This window comes from Salmo salar, chromosome ssa19 (genome assembly GCF_905237065.1).
Source record: "Salmo salar chromosome ssa19, Ssal_v3.1, whole genome shotgun sequence".
Lineage (NCBI taxonomy): Eukaryota > Metazoa > Chordata > Actinopteri > Salmoniformes > Salmonidae > Salmo > Salmo salar.
In genome coordinates, this window is record NC_059460.1 from 59,292,188 (window position 1) to 59,314,278 (window position 22,091).

The window sequence follows — 22,091 nt, forward strand, 5'->3', positions numbered from 1 at the left end:
ACTATTGATTTGAAATATTTTTCATTTATTTGAAGTTCATTTCAATGATTTGAAGCAATTAAATGTCTTTGAAAAAGTAGTTTGTGACTTGAATCATTTATTCGTTCAAGCTGCTAAGGAGATTTCTGTTCACATTAGATCGCATTGACATTCATACATTTTAAGTCTCAATAGTCGAAATGAGGTTCAATTATGATACTTTATTGATATGTTTCTATTTTCTTCCTTCAAAATATAAAAAGATAGATCATGAACATTCCATCGAAATAAATATACTTTATACAGTTTCTTGATGAATAATACTTTTGTGTTTCCAACATTTCAAAAATAAAATACAGCATTAGTCTCAACCATGTATTCCAGTGACCACTTCTTTTCTCCTATTCATTCTCCTACCATGGCAGCGAACAATAATACCTAAGTCTGTTTGACAAAGTGTTGTGAAAAATGAGATATATTTTGTCTTTGGAATGCTGATGATTAGGTTTACATATGTCTGTCTATATTTAAACTCAAGGCCATGCGTGAACTGAGGGCCACAGGTAATAATAATATGTCTTTAATGAGTTTGTGGTAACCCTTTATAATAACTTTCAAGTATAAGCATTGAACTATGTAAATAGTATACATACTATTACTACTAAATGCAAGCATTTCAGTAACATGTATAATCCTTTCTAACGGCTTGTTCATGAGTTATTATAAAGTGTTACCGTGTTTGCCTTTAAGTTGTGTCTGTATATATCCATATGGGTATGATATAGTAGGTTCAATAGGTATATCTATGTTTCTCTGTCTGCCATTATACTATGTGTTGAGGTAATACAACTACTTTTGGGTAAGGGTTAGTTGTTTGTTTTCTTAGGGACAACTTACAACTCTAAACTAGCTTGGCAATGTATTTATCCATACCCATAGTATACCCATACAAGTAGTTAAACCGCATAGTTGTCTCTGGTTTCTATCATAAAATTTGTTGATAGTACATGAAATACATGAATAGTACCAGCGGAATTTACGGTGAACCTTCAATTCAAAATGAGAACAAACTGAGATCAGAGAATGCATTGACTATAGCTAGATCATCAGGCATACAAAAGGGCTAACACTGTCGGTGAGGGTAAATAAGGACTTCATAATACCATGAGTGGATATGTTAAAGTCACTTAACTCTTTGCAGGTGTGGGTGAATCTCACATTATGTGTCATCTACAGTAGCTGTTGTTGAGCATTGGTCAAGAAAGTGTTATAAAGTCCATATCTATGTATATCCCTCGGTTATAAAAGGCATTTTGTAAATGGAACATAAAACAGACTTAGCACTCTTAACACTGTAACCCATTGTGTTCAACATTGCTAAATCAAATAGCAGTATTGTGCAATAGAAAACGAGAAAAAAAAGACATCTTGTTTTTAGCCTGAAGTGGGCAGTCACATGTATTGTTTTATATAGAATAATAATAATAATAATAATAATAATAAAGGAATGTAAAACTCATCAGTCAATAACAGAGAAAGTATTAACAATACTGTGCTATATTATAACATAACAACCCCAAAAATATCTAAAATTCTTCGGAATTTCCGTGTGTTCAGTTCACGAACCATGGTTGCTGGAAGTTTACCTCTGGAATATTTATCAACACTACACTTCGCGACCCCCAAAGTCTAAGTGGCTTAATGCCTTCTAAAAAATGACTGAAATCATAGTTTGAAAGGAAAAAGTGAACAAAACACATTGAGGAAGAAGAAAAATATCATGGACCAATTTTCGCGGGAAAGTGGACAACGTTGTAGACCCTGTAAAAACCAACATAGATTGAACTAAATAAGTGAGTAGCCTCCGTAGTTCATTCATTTAAGTCTAGTCTAGTGGTGATGGTCCAATTAGAATGCATGACTAGGGAGGACAGAGATACCTTCTTTTTTTTACAGCTGCCTGGGCTGATCCTGGACCTGCCAGGGCTTACACCCTTAAGAGAAAGCCACTGTTATTAAAGATAGTGTCTGGAAAACCAACATTCACCCAACCTGTTCAACAGTGGGGAACTCTAGTGAAATACACATTTTTACATCTACCCAACTTGCACAGTAGTGGCCACTGGTTCTTTCACTCTCACCCCTCCATTTTAAAGTACTTCAATGACATCAGTTTGGAAGCTCTGGGTCTTTGTATGAAGTGTGATATAACATGTTATAACGTGTATGAAGCGTGTTATAACATTACGTATGCTACCGTGAGCTGCTGCCCGTCGACGACTATCAGCTGGATGGTTCTCGAATGGACGACGAATGAATGCAAGACCTGACCACCTAACAACAAGGACAAGCTACCTCTACACACTCATGCTGACACTGAGAGTGTGTGTAGTGTTCAGTTGTCTCTCCAAGGAAGACGTTGCTGCTCTACGACACGGCACAGTGTTCATAACATCAGGACTGGTTTCATGACACACAACAAAGGAGCTTGGGATATGGCGAGACCGCGTTCCCTCAGGAGATCGACAATCAAGTCACAATGCATGCGTTTCACGTCACTGTAAGGTGTTCACATTATTGTATCTATATACTAAAATTTATTATATACGAAAAATAGCAAACCACCTAAATCCACACAAACCACCGACACACCTGAGTCTCTTTTAAAACAGACACAACTTTGGAATGGCAGTTTGTTTCATGCAAACCTGAAATCTCTCGACTAGTAACAAATCTCTCTTGACCGACCTCTCTCTCTCATGAACAGATATTGCACTTTATTGGATAACTAACTAAGGCCCTGGATTCAATCCAGCACAGCAATTGACTTCGAAACACAGAGATACTGTTCGCTGTAAAAGCCGCAGATGTCGACTCAAGCAGTTTAAATCGCCTTTAAAAGTCAATCGCAGTGCACAGGTCATTAATCTGCATTCGTTTGAACCCCGGGCCAAAGTCTGTGATTCAATCCAATCGCACTTTGTCAGCTATACACCTTTTAAAGGCAACGTTCCCACGTTCGTGGAGACCGCATTCACGGCTCAATTGGAAATTACCTTTAAATGTCAAGCGCACTATAACACGGATCTACCGCTGATCGGATTAAATCCTGGCCTAACCCCCGTTTCACCGTCTCTCCCCTGAGGACTAATGGAAGAAGACTGCCTTCCCCAGAACATACCCACCCAGCCACTTCCAATAACAACCTGTTACAAACTTCTCCAAACAGGCATAGAAGGTAACCATCCATGGTATCAATTTGCCCTGCTACAATCATATGACAAATTGTCTATTATTCTCAACAACAACTAAAAGCAAACATTGAATATTTGTAATGTATACATCCTTCAAACATACAGTATGGAGAGCTATCGATTTAAAATGGCTGCTACAGTGGTGGTGAAAATGATTCAAGGAAGGGAAACATTGAGTTTTTGAATCGATGAAAAGGGCTAAGATCACTTCATAAATATGAAGAGTGAAATTAACCCTTAAATGCTAATTTTAGATAGAATTATAACTGGCTAGAATAAAAAACCAAAATGAAACAAGAAGCAACAAACACTTAAGTACAGCTTAATAAAAGCAGACAGTACTGCAGAGGTTAATAGAATTGAATGAATGAATGCAGAATGTGGGGCAGTAGTAGCAGAGAGATTTCATCTAACAAAACATAGTTCAGTGTGTATTTTGCAAACATACATGTTTCAATATTCACATTTTTTACTTTTTCAAAACAAAATATAGCTCTTCTCTTTCATTATAATCTTTTTTTCATATATATTAATTGCATATAACATTTTTTAATAATTCCTTTTATATATGTTTATTTTTTTGTATCTCTAGCACCCTTGTCTTCAACAAAGGGCTTGCAGAAAAGACAGTCATGCAGGGTAGTCATGCTGGTAAACAAAGTTACAAAAATGCATTTTCTTTTTTTTCCTTCTTCATTGTTTAGTACAGCATCCACCCACTCCGGGCCATCTCTACTCCGGGCCCCACCCACTCCGGGCCATCTCTACTCCGGGCCCCACCCACTCCGGGCCGTCCCTACTCCGGGCCCCACCCACTTCGGGCCGTCCCTACTCCGGCCCCCACCCACTTCGGGCCGTCTCTACTCCGGGCCCCACCCACTCTGGGCCGTCCACATATCTTTCTCTCACTCACGTGACTCTCTCCATTATTCTCTTTATTGTTGTAACACAGTTGCTAATGTCAAACCACCACATCAACCTTCCAAAAATGTAATTCTCATATATTATTATTCCTCCACTTTTCTCTTTCTTTTTTGCCAAACCAGTTCCGATATAGGTTTCTATGATATTCACAGACGTTTGCAACTGCTTTTCCCATGGCATTTTGACCCTGTTTTCAGTTGGTGCTCCTTCTCCATCTGAAGCCATGGATAGCTGATTTGTTTATCAAAATATAGATTTATTCTCTTTGTACACGTCCCCCCTTTTTACGTTCCTTGGTCCATTTCTCCTCAGTTTTACTTTATTAATGGTCTCATTTGGAGGGCATCGCTATCTTGTTGGAGGCTTGACTTAACCCTGAAGCAGTCATTGGTCATTGCTTGGCAGCAAGTGAAACAAGAGAGAGATGAGGGAAGTATATGCGTCTGGGGGGGGGGCAGTATAAGCATAAGGGGACGTATTTTCCTCATTGGCAGTATATATGCATCTGGTATAATAATAATAGTATTATGTGCATGTTTAGTTCCTTGTAAAAACCACAGCAGAGGACTTTTTCCACCACCGGATACACTTTGATGTGACTTCAAGGTATCCTTATTATGGAGGCATCCTCTGTGCTGTATTTAAGTTAGAACCTTATTCCTCCTGTTGGCAGGTCTGTGCATGGGACTTGACCTTTAGTCAGTCTGTGCTCCACTCATGATTGATTTGAGCAGCAGGTAAGTTAGTCAATTTATAGTGACCGATACCAGTGTCTGTCATACACGTACGTTCATTAAGTATTATTCTGTTCAAGAGGAATGTAATTGTAATAAATATAATTCAATTAAATATGTTTTAAAATATACTCAGGAATTACCTCTGTTATATATACATGAATGGCATTTCCAACTTGTACGTTTGTACCAAAGCGAGGCGATAATGAAGGTATCAAGGGCAGTTCAAAGCTTTGCTCTAGATATATGGAATGTTCATCCCATAGCAGCCCGTACTGTTGTTACTTTATAGGCAAGTCATACAGCAAGTGCATGCATAGGACCTTTGGTACAGTATGCCACGTGGATTTCAAAGTAAGTACGTGAGAGACAGAGAGAGTCTTGTTCATCAATAATTATTTTGCAGGGGGAAAAAATATAGTACTAATTGGTCCTCGGTTGATGCTACATCCATTTGGTACGGTCATCTATGTACTTCTATCATACGTACGTCTTACACTATGCTGAGGCATCGTCTTTCCAAATTGAATGGAAATTAATGGGAGACGTAAAGGCTTGATTGATAACCAATCTCAACTTCTACAAGTCATGAACTCCTTCATGAGGTGGGAGAACAGATATATTATCAAACGTCCAAATTCAGTTCTCTGATTCATTTAACCTGTAACTGGTTTAGTTGCTGTCACAAATTTTCCAAAGAACCGTTCGAGGGCAACTTGTCTTTGTCTCTCATGTACAATAGTTTCTTGTAAAAGGAAATAACACAAGAGGAAAACGGCCTGTAAAGTTTTCATTTAGTGCGTCTTTCCGCATCACTCTGTTCAAAACTGTCGATGGATAAGGTCATGACGTTATTTTCCCAGCTAACAAATGCTACAGTGTTAGCAGAGATGCTACATAGTTAGTTAGACCTGGTCGCTCGTTTATAGGTGAGTGATAATTAATTGATTCTCTAAGTTGCTCAGTAGATCAGCACTGCAGTCGGTTATTGGTCACTGTACTGTGAGATGGTTGAGCGTCGCAATATAATGTCTTCTGGAATGTTGCAGTAGGAGTCCTTTTCTCTCTGAGTGCGTCAGTGCAATGCTCAGTCAGTCGTCATTGTGATCCGTCAGACAGTCTTCAAAAGTGTGGCCGGAGTTTCCAAGAGGCTGCTTTGGTAACAACGTAAAGATCCAACCTCGTGTTTATCTTGATCACCCTCCGGTCTCTCTCTCTCGTCACGCCAAAGATATGCCTTTTAACTGTCCATCCGTGTCACGCGTCTTGGTTAAAGTGGCTCCCTCCGCTCATTTCTGATTAACTGACTCAGTATGTCTTCTTTAGAGAAATTGCTAGAAACTTAACACTGCAAAGACAAGAATAAACAGCTGTTAATTTTGTACACTTTAAGAATGAATAGGATTACAATGAAGAAAGGTTTTACATTTGGCAGTCGTAGCGTTAGAAATTAGCATGCTACCAATACAGTAGTTTATCAATGTATTTATGAGTATAAAAGGACAAATAAGGCCCCCAACTGTTACTCATTTACATAAATGTATATCAACATAGTATTACATATATTCCTATATCAAATGAAATGTAATTTATACATAATTGACAATATGAAATGATGTGGGATCTGCTTTACCTGGATGCTGCAGGTTTACTGTGCATGTGAGAGTAAAATGTACATATTTTGAACTTATACTATAAATTACAATTCTATAGACATCAAGGACATTTTACATACATTTGGGGCATTTCTCTACATTATCGGTGTACCTTCACTTGCAACTACAGGTGACAGATTTATTTGCAGTCACACATCACATCCAATGACACCAGCGCCCAACCAACCAACCAACCCACCCAACCAACCCCTCCACTCTCCAATCAAACTACTGTACACACATTCAATCTTCACTTTGCATTATATACCTGTTTACCATTTTTCTTTTGCAAAGAATACTTGACCAACATGACATCTTTATGTGTGTATTAGTGTGTGTGTGTCTGTGTGTGTGTGGGGGGGGGGTTATTGTAGAATTGTATGTGTTTGTTTGAACTGTATGTGTGTGCGTGTGTGTGTGTGTGTGTGTGTGTGTGTGTGTGTGTGTGTGTGTGTGTGTGTGTGTGTGTGTGTGTGTTTGTGTGAGGCAGGAATGGCACAACACTTTCAAGACAGACACAGACAAGACAGACAGACAGACAGACACACATACACATATTATAATAATGAAGAAGACAACACTAACACAATCTTATGTCAACACGACAGGCACTGTACATCAGAGAGTAGACTCAACACTACATTAGAACTTCATCTTTATAAGCCCCGCATAATACCTTGGGAAGCTAATAAATTAATATGAATAAAGTAAGTATAAATAAATGTGTGGTAACAACTGGTAATGTTGTGGCATTACCTGGAATTGCAAATATGTTTGTGTTTCTCATAAGAGCATAATGCATTGCTTATGGATGTGTTAAGAAATTCTTATATAGTCTCACCACAAATTACACAACATCCTCTCACACTTAGAATGTCTCTTCTCAAACTGATCTTCATTCCATCTCTCTTCATCTGTCAATGTCCACTGAAAAATAGCTGGTTAAAGTTTTCTCCAGGAAAACGTGCAAGTATTCACATAAATATCCTGCTATTCATAGATGTTATTTTTGTTTTGTTTATATTCTTAAAACTGAATGACGTCATCCTTTTTACTAATTCAACACACTGCTACATTCACAATTTATGATGATTCTGTTGGGTCTGTTGGCTCCTGCATTTTTTATAAACTACTAGCTGTCACGTCCTGACCAATAGGAGTTATTTTGTTATTATAGTTTGGTCAGGACGTGGCAGAGGGTATTTGTTTTATGTGGTTCGGGATGGTTGTGTTTAGTGGTGTATTTGATTTATTATTCCGGGTTTTGGGCACTGGTCTATGTTAATGTATTTCTATGTTTAGTCTAGTTCTTTATATTTCTATGTTTAGTTTATTGGTGATTGGATTCTCAATTGGAGGCAGGTCTTTTCTAGTTGCCTCTGATTGAGAGTCCTATATATAGGTATGTGTTTGTGCTGTGTATAGCTCTGTGCCTTACCGGCCTGTTATTAGTCATTGTGTTTTTGTTGTGTACGTGTTTATTTTGGTTTACCTTCTTTGTCCGTTAAATAAAAAGAAGATGAGTGCACATTTCCCCGCTGTGTCTTGGTCCACACTAGCAGGTTTCAAACATAACAGCACAGTTTGAGGAGGCATGTCAACTCATAAATCATCTACTGTAGGTGTTTATATATCCTGAAATTCATAAGCAAAAAGCTGATTGGAATTAAAGTGAGCAAAGAAATGAGGCCAAAACTAAAAAAGTTAATCATAAAGTATAAAATCAAGTCAATAAATGATATATTTTTTGAAAATAGTACATCATCTAGAGGTGTAAGACAAGGTTGCTCTTTATCACCATATTTATTTGTATAGGGACTGAAAAACTTGCTGGGTCGTTCTTGAATTGTGGTGGCATTTGCGTCCCTTGCCATTTCAAACATGAAAAACACATTCAAATTACAAATAGGTACACATCACACATGTTTTTGTTCATATTTAAGTGTTTATCAATGATAAAACATAACGCAAGTCCTTTATACTGCAAAATGTTATGTTTATGCATTGTTTAAAGTACTTATGTCAAGAAAAATGGCTTATCCAAGCAGTGGATTGTAGTAACATGTTTAAAGTGGTAAAGTTGTAGTAACATGTTTTTGTGATTCAGCGATATCTATCTATTGTTTTGAATGCTAGAAAGCAAACAAAAGTATTTAATATATTGTACAGATAGAAAATCAAAGACTATTAAAATCCCAATCTTTATATATATATATATATATACACTGCTCAAAAAAATAAAGGGAACACTTAAACAACACAATGTAACTCCAAGTCAATCACACTTCTGTGAAATCAAACTGTCCACTTAGGAAGCAACACTGATTGACAATAAATTTCACATGCTGTTGTGCAAATGCAATAGACAACAGGTGGAAATTATAGGCAATTAGCAAGACATCCCCAATAAAGGAGTGGTTCTGCATGTGGGGACCACAGACCACTTCTCAGTTCCTATGCTTCCTGGCTGATGTTTTGGTCACTTTTGAATGCTGGCGGTGCTTTCACTCTAGTGGTAGCATGAGACGGAGTCTACAACCCACACAAGTGGCTCAGGTAGTGCAGCTCATCCAGGATGGCACATCAATGCGAGCTGTGGCAAGAAGGTTTGCTGTGTCTGTCAGCGTAGTGTCCAGAGCATGGAGGCGCTACCAGGAGACAGGCCAGTACATCAGGAGACGTGGAGGAGGCCGTAGGAGAGCAACAACCCAGCAGCAGGACCGCTACCTCCACCTTTGTGCAAGGAGGAGCAGGGGAAGCACTGCCAGAGCCCTGCAAAATGACCTCCAGCAGGCCACAAATGTGCATGTGTCTGCTCAAACGGTCAGAAACAGAATCCATGAGGGTGGTATGAGGGCCCGACGTCCACAGGTGGGGGTTGTGCTTACAGCCCAACACCGTGCAGGACGTTTGGCATTTGCCAGAGAACACCAAGATTGGCAAATTCGCCACTGGCGCCCTGTGCTCTTCACAGATGAAAGCAGGTTCACACTGAGCACGTGACAGACGTGACAGAGTCTGGAGACGCCATGATGAACGTTCTGCTGCCTGCAACATCCTCCAGCATGACCGGTTTGGCGGTGGGTCAGTCATGGTGTAGGGTGGCATTTCTTTGGGGGGCCGCACAGCCCTCCATGTGCTCGCCAGAGGTAGCCTGACTGCCATTAGGTACCGAGATGAGATCCTCAGACCCCTTGTGAGACCATATGCTGGTGCGGTTGGCCCTGGGTTCCTCCTAATGCAAGACAATGCTAGACCTCATGTGGCTGGAGTGTGTCAGCAGTTCCTGCAAGAGGAAGGCATTGATGCTATGGACTGGCCCGCCCGTTCCCCAGACCTGAATCCAATTGAGCACATCTGGGACATCATGTCTCGCTCCATCCACCAACGCCACGTTGCACCACAGACTGTCCAGGAGTTGGCGGATGCTTTAGTCCAGGTCTGGGAGGAGATCCCTCAGGAGATCATCCACCACCTCATCAGGAGCATGCCCAGGCGTTATAGGGAGGTCATACAGGCACGTGGAGGCCACACACACTACTGAGCCTCATTTTGACTTGTTTTAAGGACATTACATCAAAGTTGGATCAGCCTGTAGTGTGGTTTTCCACTTTAATTTTGAGTGTGACTCCAAATCCAGACCTCCATGGGTTGATAAATTGGATTTCCATTGATTATTTTTGTGTGTTTTTGTTGTCAGCACATTCAACTATGTAAAGAAAAAAGTATTTAATAAGATTATTTATTTCATTCAGATCTAGGATGTGTTGTTTAAGTGTTCCCTTTATTTTTTTGAGCAGAATATAATGTGTTTCCAAAAATGTTATGGAATTAGTGTTACTGCCCTTGAAAATCTGTAATTTCAAAGATATACTAGGACCTTGAGCATTCCCTCGAGTGGCAAACTGTTATTGGGGGAGGGTCTCTGTTGCAGAAAATTATTAGCTAATCACAGTGTGATTCCATTGATAATTTGGTGTAAAAAGTGTATTTGTGTTACTCAATTAAAATGAAGGGAAATTACATTGATTATTTAGGCTAAAAACAACCTGAGGATTGATTATAAACATTGTTTGACATGTTTCTACAAACTTTACGGATAATATTTGGAATTTTCGTCTGCCCATTGTGACCGGCAACAAAATTGAGTTTTTTGGATATAAAGAGGGACTTTATCGAACAAAACAAACATTTATTGTGTAACCGAGAGTCTTGTGAGTGTAACCATACGAAGATCATCAAAGGTAAGTGATTAATTTTATTGCTATTTCTGACTTTCCTGACTAATCTACTTGGCTGCTAACTATTTGTAATGTTCTGTGTGCTGAGCGCTGTCCTCAGATAATCGCATGGTTTGCTTACGCAGTAAAGCCTTTTTGAAATCTGACACGGCGGCTGGATTAACAACAAGTTAAGATTTATTTTGATGTATTGCACTTGTGATTTCATGGAAGTTAAATATTTATAGTAATTTAATTTGAATTTGGCGCTCTGCAATTTCACCGGATGTTGGCCAGGTGGGATGCTAGCGTCCCACTGTTCCGTTAAATTCTCTGGAAACAGCTCTGGTGGACATTCCTGCAGTCAGCATGCCAATTGCACGCTCCCTCAAAACTTCAAACATCTGTGGCATTGTATTGCCTCACAAAACTGCACATTTTAGAGTGGCCTTTTATTGTCCCCTGCTCAAGGTGCACCTTTATAATGATCATGCTGTTTAATCAGCTTCTTGATATGCCCCACGTATCAGGTGGATGGATTATCTTGACAAAGGATCAAATGTCACTAACAGGAATGTAAACAAATTTGTGTGCAAAATTTGAGAGAAATAAGCTTTTTGTGCATATGGAACATTTCGGGATCTTCTATTTCAGATCATGAAACATGGGACCAGCACTTTACATGTTGCGTTAATACTTTTGTTCAGTGTATTATTCCCTTTTTAAGCTTTACCTTTACAGTACATGTCTTTCACCACTGACCAGAATACAGTTACCTTATGTCAAAGTGTGTATAGTTCTCAAATATTACATTCCTATGTACAGTTGAAGTCGGAGGTTTACATACACCTTAGCCAAATACATTTAAACTCAGTTTTTCACAATTCCTGACATTTAATCCTAGTAAATATTCCCTATTTTAGGTCAGTTAGGATCACCACTTTACTTTAAGAATGTGAAATGTCAGAATAATAGTAGAGAGAATGATTAATTTCAGCTTTTATTTCTTTCATCACATTCCCAGTGGGTCAGAAGTTTACATAGACTCAATTAGTATTTGGTAGCATTGCCGTTAAATTGTTTAACTTGGGTCAAACGTTTCGGGTAGCCTTCCACAAGCTTCCCACAATAAGTTGGGTGAATTTTGGCCCATTCCTGCTGACAGAGCTGGTGTAACTGAGTCAGGTTTGTAGGCCTCCTTGCTTGCACACGCTTTTTCAGTTCTGCCCACACTTTTTCTATAGGTTTGAGGTCAGGGATTTGTGATGGCCACTCCAATACCTTGACTCTGTTGTCCTTAAGCCATTTTGCCACAACTTTGGAAGTATGCTTGGGGTCGTTGTCCATTTGGAAGACCCATTTGCAACTAAGCTTTAACTTCCTGACTGATGTTTTGAGATGTTGCTTCGATATATCGACTTAATTTTACTTCCTCATGATCTATTTTGTGAAGTGCACCAGTCCCTTCTGCAGCAAAGCACCCCCACAACATGATGCTGCCACCCCCGTGCTTCACGGTTGGGATGGGGTTCTTCGGCTTACAAGCATCCCCATTTTTCCTCCAAACATAACGATGGTCATTATGGCCAAACAGTTCTATTTTTGTTTCATCAGACCAGAGGACATTTCTCCAAAAAGTATGATCTTTGTCCCCATGTGCAGTTGCAAACCGTAGTCTGGCCTTTTAATGGAGGTTTAGGAGCAGTGGCTTCTTCCTTGCTGAGCGGCCTTTCAGGATATGTCGATATAGGACTCGTTTTACTGTGGATGTAGATACTTTTGTACCTGTTTCCTCCAGCATCTTCACAAGGTCCTTTGCTGTTGTTCTGGGATTGATTTGCACTTTTTGCACCAAAGTATGTTCATCTCTAGGAGACAGAACGCGTCTCCTTCCTGAGCGGTATGACAGCTGCGTGGTCGCATGGTGTTTGTACTTGCGTACTATTGTTTGTACAGATGAACGTGGTACCTTTAGGCGTTTGGAAATTGCTCCCGAGGATGAACCAAACTTGTGGAGGTCGACAATTTTTTTTCTGAGGTCTTGGATGATTTATTTTGATTTTCCCATGATGTCAAGCAAAGAGGCACTGAGTTTGAAGGTAGGCCTTGAAATACATCCACAGGTACACCTCCAATTAACTCAAATTATGTCAATTAGCCTATCAGAAGCTTCTAAAGCCATGACATCATTTCCTGGAATTTTCCAAGCTGTTTAAAGGCACAGTCAACTTAGTGTATGTAAACTTCGGATCCACTGGAATTGTGATACAGTGAATTTTAAGTGAAATAATCTGTCTGTAAACAATTGTTGGGAAAATGACTTGTGTCATGCACAAAGTAGATGTCCTAACCGACTTGCCAAAACTATAGTTTGTTACCAAGAAATTTGTGGAGTGGTTGAAAAACAAGTTTTAATGACTCAAACCTAAGTGTATGTAAACTTCCGCCTTCAACTGTACATAAAGAAGCAGATATGACCATGTATAGCATACATCCAGCATAAGTAAACTATTTTACTGAATGTTTAAGATAATTTCAGCTGAGTTGCATATGTTGCTTTTTACATGAATTCAAATAGCGCCCATAAACATGAACAGTTTAAATAAAACATAATGATTAAAAGTTATGGAAATGAAACTGAGAATGTTGTACAATTCCCCTCTTAGCATATTCACAGACACATGGTGTTTGTAGCATTAGTAATAAACTATTAAAATAACCATCTGGATCAGACGAAATCCACTGACAAAGTATACATCGAAAAATGAATTTCAGGTGATTTTAATATATATTCACATGTGTAGATACAGTTATGTGCATATTCAATATTCACCATTTAATTGACAAGCATTGCTCTGCAGGTGTAGCTAGGTAAATTGCAATTGACATTGCAGCATATAGAAAGAAGCCTCATAGAGGCCCTTTCAACATTTGTCGGTCTGTTCTAAGTGTGTTGTATTGAGCACAGCAATATGACACGAGCCTTCATTCTCTACAGAAACAAAGTTTATACATTATTATATTTTAGTTACATTCCATTGCAATTATGAACAGGTGGTATGTTTACAAATGGAGAATGAAAATTGGAGTAAATCGAACTATGTGACTATGCAAATGACAAAAAAAAATGTTCTAACCACCATTGATCATAAACTATAGACAATCAATCATCATAGAACAAAAACATTCCAATGAAGAGAAATGGGTGGGCATTTTCTTTAATTGCTTAATTTACATAACAGCTGTGTTTCCTTCAAATTAGCACAGCAATTGCATTAAAATATTATTTGAATAGCACCTGCGGTAGTAATAATACATATTCTACATGTTTTCCTCTATAGACAATGTGCAGGTGTGCAGAAATATGGACACATCCTAACCTAAGATATGCATGTGCAATGCAAACTTTAACGTAAATCAATCACTGACATCAATGGAGGCTTTGCTTAAAAAAGGCACATGCGTATCTCAAATTGGGATATGGCCTTACATCAGGATTCTGGAAACTCAAATGTATGGAAGCTCTTGGATTTCCAGGAAAAAATAAATGCTTTTCAGAGTCATACAATAAGCTGCTAGACAAAGAGTAGTGTGGACAGAGTACGACAACTGATACTGTCGGTCAATAATATACGTAGGTCCATAATAAGTACTGGCAGGCAGGATGTACTGATAGGCAGGATATTGCTCATTCAAGATTCAAATCTTGATTGAATCCCATATGCCCGATTCCAAACACGAGATCTGCGTGCCCAACTTGCGCTAGCATGTAAATCATGCGTTGATAGCAAATGGGAGATTTGTGTGAGAATTCGAGTGACACGCGCAGATCTCAAATTGGGATTCGGCACTTTATTTTTTTCTCTTTCTGCTTTTCACAAATTTGTCTGTCATATTTCCTTTGTGTTATGTTATGGAATGTAGGTACTTACGATGATATGGATCTGAAGGTAGTGGTGAGACCTTTTGAGGACAAATATTTGTTTAAATACGGACGGGTACAGAAAATCCCATTTCTTACAATGAATACACGCGACCAATACAAGAAATACAAAACGATCTCAGCGTAAAAAATAAAAAAAGAACATCTACAACAACATCAAAATCTATAAGAGCAGCAAGACAAGACCAACGGCTCATGTCATTCTTATCTAGCAAGTACATTTAGATTGTGAAGAGTTTTTTATTTAACCAGGCAAGTCAGTTAAGAACAAATTATTATTTACAATGATGGGGCAGAATGACAGATTTTTACCTTGTCAGCTCAGGGATTCAATCTAGCAACCTTTCAGTTACTGGCTCAACGCTCTAACCACTAGGCTACCTGCCGCCCCAATTAGATAGGTAGATTGCCTATTAAGTCTGTGCACTCTTTGAAGATTAAAAATAGATTTGCATAATTACGTGTACGTGCACATTATGTTTCCCGCATTAATGTAATATTGCATGTAATATTGCATATATGAGCATGAGTGATTCTCTTTTCATATGACATGTTCATATCTATTAATTATTATATATGAAGATGGCAATCCAAGAGGGAAGACTGGTTGTGGAAACTGAAGACAATCTGTTGTTCTTAATAAAGATCATAAAAAAAATATATTGACTGTATTCGAGCTAGATTGTTCTTCTTCACTGCATCCCATTTTAGGACCAGTCTCAACCCCTCTATTTAATTACTTTTGAGAGGTGGAATAAATTGTTTCATTTAATTTTTCTATTCCTTTTTTTTTTAGAGGATTTAAGAAGCAAGATGAAATAATAATGAAAAAGGACAAAATTATATCAAAAGTAAAAGGTTAAACAGATATTTATAAAAACTAAACATCCTACTGTTAGAAATATTGATCCTGATGGTTGAGCCTTCAGTGGGTTGGAATAAATGTAAAATATTTATGTCCCTGTTATGCTTTTTACGATAATATATATCTTTCATGTATTGTAAAGTGGTGTGTGTTTATGTATAATCTGCACATGCAACTTGTAAAGTAATAATACATGTTAGTAACGTGTTTGCATTAGTGATAGCTAATACATACAGTATACTAGTCAATCTGGCATATTTTATACATAATTCTGTATAATTCACAGTATTTTAACAAATATTTGAAAATTCTAGTACTATATATTTACTTATTTCCATTCTCTCCATTCACCAGCCCTTCCTATCACTCACTTAAATGGATGTATCTTCTTATTCTAACTACTTATATCAACTATTTTACTCAACACTACAGTGTTGAGCAACACTACAGTAGAAGCAACTACCTTTACACAACAGTTCATGACAGTGTATAACAAACACCAGTGTCTTAACCATCAAGTGTGATGTTCAAATATTAATTCAACATTTCGTCTTAGCCATGACAATTGTAGATAGTCATTGTCATAATCTTTCATGACCTGCTAGCACTGGACTTAAATTGCAGTTGTATCGTTTCGCTATGAGAGTGTTGTTTTGACATCGCTAAAAGGGATACTTTGGGATTTTGTCAATGAGGCCCTTTATCTAATTCCCCCATAGTCAGATGAACTCCTGGATACCATTTGTATGTCTCTGTGTCCAACATGCTAGGAGATACCCACTGACTCCAGCCATGCGCTAATGCTAGTTAGCATTGGCTCAAATAACTACCTCTAACTTCCTTCATATTGGACACCAGAGGAGGATGGTGGGAGGAGCTATAGGAGGTTGGGCTCATTGTAATGGCTGAAATGGAGTCAAACATGTGGTTTCCATATGGTTGATGTGTTTGATACAATTTAATGTATTCCATTCCAGCCATTACAATGAGCCCTTCCTCCTATAGCTTCTCCCGCCATCCTCCTCTGCTGGACATGGAAACATAAAAATGATATTCATGAGTTCATCTAACTCTGGGGAAGTAGATAAAGGGCCTCGTTGCCAACGTCCTGAAGTATCCCTGTAAATGTGTTAGAAACTATTAACTGAAAGTGCCTTGTGATTATTAAATGTATAGTTCTTCATTTTGAGCCTATATTTAAAGCGCAATATTTGTATCCCTTTTTTTAAGGTGCATGTGATGAAAGCAAAAAAGGTGTCTATACATACGTATTTTGATATTTACATGTGACAAATTAAGTAGAAACCTACTTAAGATTGACCATATCTACAAAAAAATAATGTTTTCCCTTTGGCTACATGAATTGTTGACGTTTAATTTCTTAACTTTTTTTCTGGACAGAATTAGCTTCGGTTGTTTGGTCAAGAAAGCACAAAAATGGCAGTATGTTAATCTACACACATATTCTGCAATTGAAAATGTAACTGTAGTTTGAGAAACAGACGCCTCACAAGTCCTCAGCTGGCAGCTTCATTAAATAGTACCCGCAAAACACCAGCCTCAACGTCAACAATGAAGAGGGGACTCCGGGATGCTGGCCTTCTAGGCAGAGTTCTTCTTTCCAGTGTCTGTTCTTTTGCCCATCTAAATCTTTTCTTTTTATTGGCCAGTCTGAGATATTGCTTTTTCTTTGCAACTCTGCCAACATCCCAGAGTTGCCTCTTCACTGAAAATAACCTTTGTTACCACATAGTTTCTTAGTTAACTTAATACCATGTAAATACCAGGTAAATACCAGCTTAAACTGGGCTGTAAAATAAAGCATTACCACTAAATCTTAATTTGACCCCATCAGCTACCTGACGCATGCATCTTAAACCATGTTTTCACAAGACAAGTGGTCAGAATCTTTCTACGTTCAAAATAATTAGCGTTATTGCTATTTGTTTTGCATTGTACACAACCCTAGTGGCAGCATAAATGCATTCCGTCCTTATAGCCAATCCATCATTTTGTTTGTCCTATCGATGAACCTCCTTTCTGCTACAAAATGGAGGGGATGGGGGAACGGCAGCGGCGCAATGGTCCTGGGGCCTCATAGGTTTCAAAGGGCGGGCTAGTAATTGGAGTGAGGCGCAAGGTTGACCCAGCCATTCCTGATATGTTGCTCAGGCTGCGAGATTTCTCATAGCCAGTTGCTTTAGAGGAGAACATTGATTGAAAGGAAATAGTTTACAATAATTATTTTGTTTAGTTGTTGGATTTGTTATTTAGGATTAAATTAAATGCAAGTTTTAAAAAAAAAGTTGAAATGTTTATACATGTGATGACAAGGTGGACATGGGAAATTTACATATTGATGGAAAATTGGGTGTAGATTGAAGGTTGCATATAATTGAACAATATATTGAGAGTGTTAGCATATAGAGGTAAGATAGAGGTTAGTAACAGTACACGATAGAAAGTAAGAAAATGAGAATAAATCAAATTGTGAGTAAATAATATCAAAACGTTAGGAGACATATAAAAGACAGACGAGGACAGACATAGAGACAAGACAGGACGGGACAAAACAAGAAAATGCGAGTTATGATTTATGTCATTCATTATTCTTTTCAATAGAGAAAACAAAAAAGTTCTGATTAATAGGTATTTAGGATTAAAACATTCAAACCTTCAGACCAGTTGAATAAAGCACCCAACATAGCCTAATAAGACAACAGCTCTGACCAGGTTCCTATGTTCAGGTGTTTTAGACAACTATTTGGTCAAAGGCAAAGCAGTTCTTTTCAGACCAAGACACAGCAGCAAATAAAGCAAATACACAAAGCTCAGGTTTCACTGATCAAACGGTCGACCAAATGAAGTTGTCAGGGACGTAAAATAGTATTTTTAACATTGTTTCCACAAAACTGTGTATCCTGAGTCATACATGTGTCAATTTTCCGAGTGACGTGAGAGTGATAAGAGCCAAGACTCATTGACACAAAATCTGTGGTTACAAACAGGCCATTTCTCAAGACTCCCTTTAGATTCCTGACAACTTCACATGGCCAACATTAGAACAAATGTCCCCCACATTCAAACTCACTTCCTCTTTCCTGGGAACCACATCCTGCAACAGAGAATTATTTATAGGGGGAAAAGCAACATTTGGTAAATCAGTGCTCTACTACTGTATGTTAAAACACAGAGCGCTGCTAAATTGAAACCAATCCAAATCTATTGTACTACAATGGCCGCTGGTATTCTCACTGAATTTCTGCTTTTATATCAAACTCTGCATGAAGGTTTCTGTGTAAAGCACCATAAAACATATAGCTTTTCCCTCTGTACTTTCAGTAGATATCACTGGGTAAGGCATGCAGACATTGAGCTCCCCTGTAGAGAGCAGACAGAGAGTAGACACTACACAGTGGTGTGCTGAAGAGTGCTGTTGAGTCAGGTGAAATATAAAACCCCATTGGTAGGTACTAGTAGTGTTAACACTACTCTAACAACGCCTAACTGACCCATCGCGGGTGAAGCTGTGTGGTCTACAGGTGTCAATCTGTGATTTGAACCATTAGAGCACTACTGGGTTATCAAACTGTTATTTTACAGTATGTGGCAGTTCAGCCAATTGTGTAAATGCTAGCTAATCTCCTCTAATGGCAGCATAGGTCATAGTCTCATTAGAGATTCATTGTCTGTATGAGTGTAGAACTCCAACAATCATGGGTCTTCACTCAAAGATAGACAACAAAGAACACCCCTTGGCATGATGCTCTTTCTGCCTCCTTGCTGCATTGGGAAAAACCACTTCACTATGGCAACGTCGCAGTCCACGGTGACCAACTAGACCACTCTACGTTTAAACATCACTGGTCCATAAATAAAAATGTCCCTTTTTTTTAATTCTAGCTGGCTGAGGCACATTAGTGGGAAGGCAACTCAGTGAAATATTGATGAGGACATTTTCACTGGGCTTCTCCAGTGCTACACACACAGCCATGTCTTGAACAGTGACAGGGTACTGTAAAGGGGACTGTTGTTGCTCCATCCATAGTTGACCTTTTTTTATGTCCCACTGACACTCCAAAATCAGTTGGAGTTGCTCCAAAGCTCAGACGGACGATCAACTTATCTGAACTGTGTAGAGTATAGCGCGTTTAACTTTTAGCTTCCCTTCTGTTCCTACGCGTGCATGTGTTGGCCGCGAGTGTGTTCCGAAACGATTATATCGCATACGGAACTGTTATATCACATTCTAAAAGTACAAATGAATAACTTATGTAAAGAACCTCACATGGCAAAGGTTGAAATGGGTCTACAGCCAGTCGAAAGCTTACTACATTCCAGCCTAAACATTTTCTCATATGATGAATTTGAATCGATACAGTCCTGGACTGGATTAATTGCAACCAATATTGTTTGCCAACATCGAGTTCCTTTAAATGCTGAAATGATTGGCCATTTAATTTTACCAGTGTACTTATACTAATGATGACAAATATACTGTAGCTTCACGCATTAGACACTGACATTCTATGTTTGCTACTGTGGAAGTGTAGGGCTGGAGAGAGAGTTATTATAGCGACACACCGGTAGCACGTATGCTGGGGATTTTCTCCTAGTGCTATTCCTGGAAATCAACATGCAGCATGCAATACTTGGAGACAGAGAGAGACAACCCCCCCCCCCCAAAAAAGAGAGGCTCACACAAACTGTTCATATGATCCAAAACTAAACTGATCAAAGCTACACGAAAACACTATATTAATCCACATCTTATCAACTAATTTTCTGAGGAAACAGATCAAGCCCTATTAAGCAAAACCTTTTTTTATTTAATTTTTTTTAAATAACTGAACGTCCACAGTAGCTTTACTTTACACTGAATCTGGTAACACTTGTAGTATGAAAAATGGAGACTCACATGGACAACACAAGAAACACACATCTTTCCTTGACAGTTTGACTCTAGTTAGAAGTTTGGTAAACTGACATGGAAAGACGTACCTAATGTCAGGCATTGTATGGTGATTTAAATGGACCCAGGATGGACCCGAAAGCTAAAGGCTACTTCTACCAGGCATAAAACTTCTTCTCTACAATAAAAACGTTTACACCTACTTACAGCCAGACTTACATTACACTTAAAGGGAGTTGATATCTACTGTCATGAGATTAGTTACATTATAAAACAATAAATGTACAGTAAATGGAAATAAACCATATCAGGGGACTTAAACTACGTCTACTTTGTTTCACTATGACTTCAATACCGACCTAAAGCCAAACTCAATTGGCACTACATGAGAGGGGAAGTACCTACCTACAGTCAGACTTTAGTTACACTTGCACTGCACTGGCGGCCTGGGAATGGGATGGAGAATGAATGTTAATCACAGACGGAGAGGTGGATGGAGGGAACATGGAGAACAGAGAACAAGTACAAATATTCAGACCAGATTTTTACCCAAAAATAATGTTTTTCTTGGCAAGTCTATACTACGTTATACTTCTCGTATTGTATATTATACTTACATGAGATAATACAGTGCATTCGGAAAGTATTCAGACCCCTTGACTTTATCCATATTTTGTTAAGTCACAGCCTAATTCTAAAAGTGATCAAACTGTCCCCCCCCTCATCAATCTACACACAATACCTCATAATGATAAAGCAAAGACAGGTATTTATCACATTTACATAAGTATTCAGACCCTTTACTCAGTACTTTGTTGAAGCACCTTTGGCAGCAATTACAGCCTCGAGTCTTCTTGAGTATGACGCTACAAGCTTGGCACACCTGTATTTGGGGAGTTTCTCCCATTCTCTGCAGATCCTCTCAAGCTCTGTCAGGGCAGATTGGGAATGTCACTGCAAAGCTATTTTCAGGTCTCTCCAGAGATGTTAGATCGGGTTCAAGCCAGCATTCTGGCTGGGCCACTCAAAGACATTCAGAGGGATTCTGGAGCTCTGTCAGAGTGACAATCGGATTCCTGGCCAAGGCCCTTCTCCCCCGATTGCTCAGTTTGGCCTAGGCTGCAAGCTCTAGGAAGAGTCTTGGTGATTCCAAACTTCTTCCATTTAAGAATGATGGAGGCCACTGTGTTCTTGGGGACCTTCAATGCTGCAGAATGTTTTTGGTACCCTTCCCCAGATCTGTGCCTCGACACAATCCTGTCTCGGAGCTCTACGGACAATTTGGTTTTTGCTCTGACATGCACTGTCAACTGTGAGACCTTATATAGACAGGTGTGTGCCTTTCCAAATCATGTCCAATCAGTTGAATTTACCACAGATGGACTCCAATCAAGTTGTAGAAACATCTCAAGGATGATCAATGGAAACGATGCACCTGGGCTCAATTTCGAGTCTCATAGCAAAGAGTCTGAATACTTATATAAATAAGGTATTTCAGTTTTTTTTATTTTATACATTTGCAAAAATGTCTACAGACCTGTTTTCACTTTGTCATTATAGGGTATTGTGTGTAGATTGATGAGGAACATGTTTTATGTAATCCAT

The 22,091-nt window shown here is 38.7% G+C and overlaps 1 protein-coding gene across 2 annotated transcripts in view; it reads right to left on the reverse strand.

Moving 5' to 3' along the window:
* Nucleotides 1-4: 4 nt before the first annotated feature.
* LOC106579175 (potassium voltage-gated channel subfamily C member 1) overlaps nucleotides 5-22,091 on the reverse strand; it is a 75,870-nt gene continuing 53,783 nt past the window's right edge. The window contains exon 5 of one of the 2 annotated variants that reach the window (XM_014158820.2): nucleotides 5-6,239. In XM_014158820.2, coding sequence (XP_014014295.1) covers nucleotides 6,226-6,239 — 14 coding nt within the window. In that variant the 3' untranslated portion in view covers nucleotides 5-6,225. Of the gene's footprint in view, nucleotides 6,240-13,531; nucleotides 17,773-22,091 lie in introns of those variants that run through there. The other variant, XM_014158810.2, reaches the window with a different exon arrangement.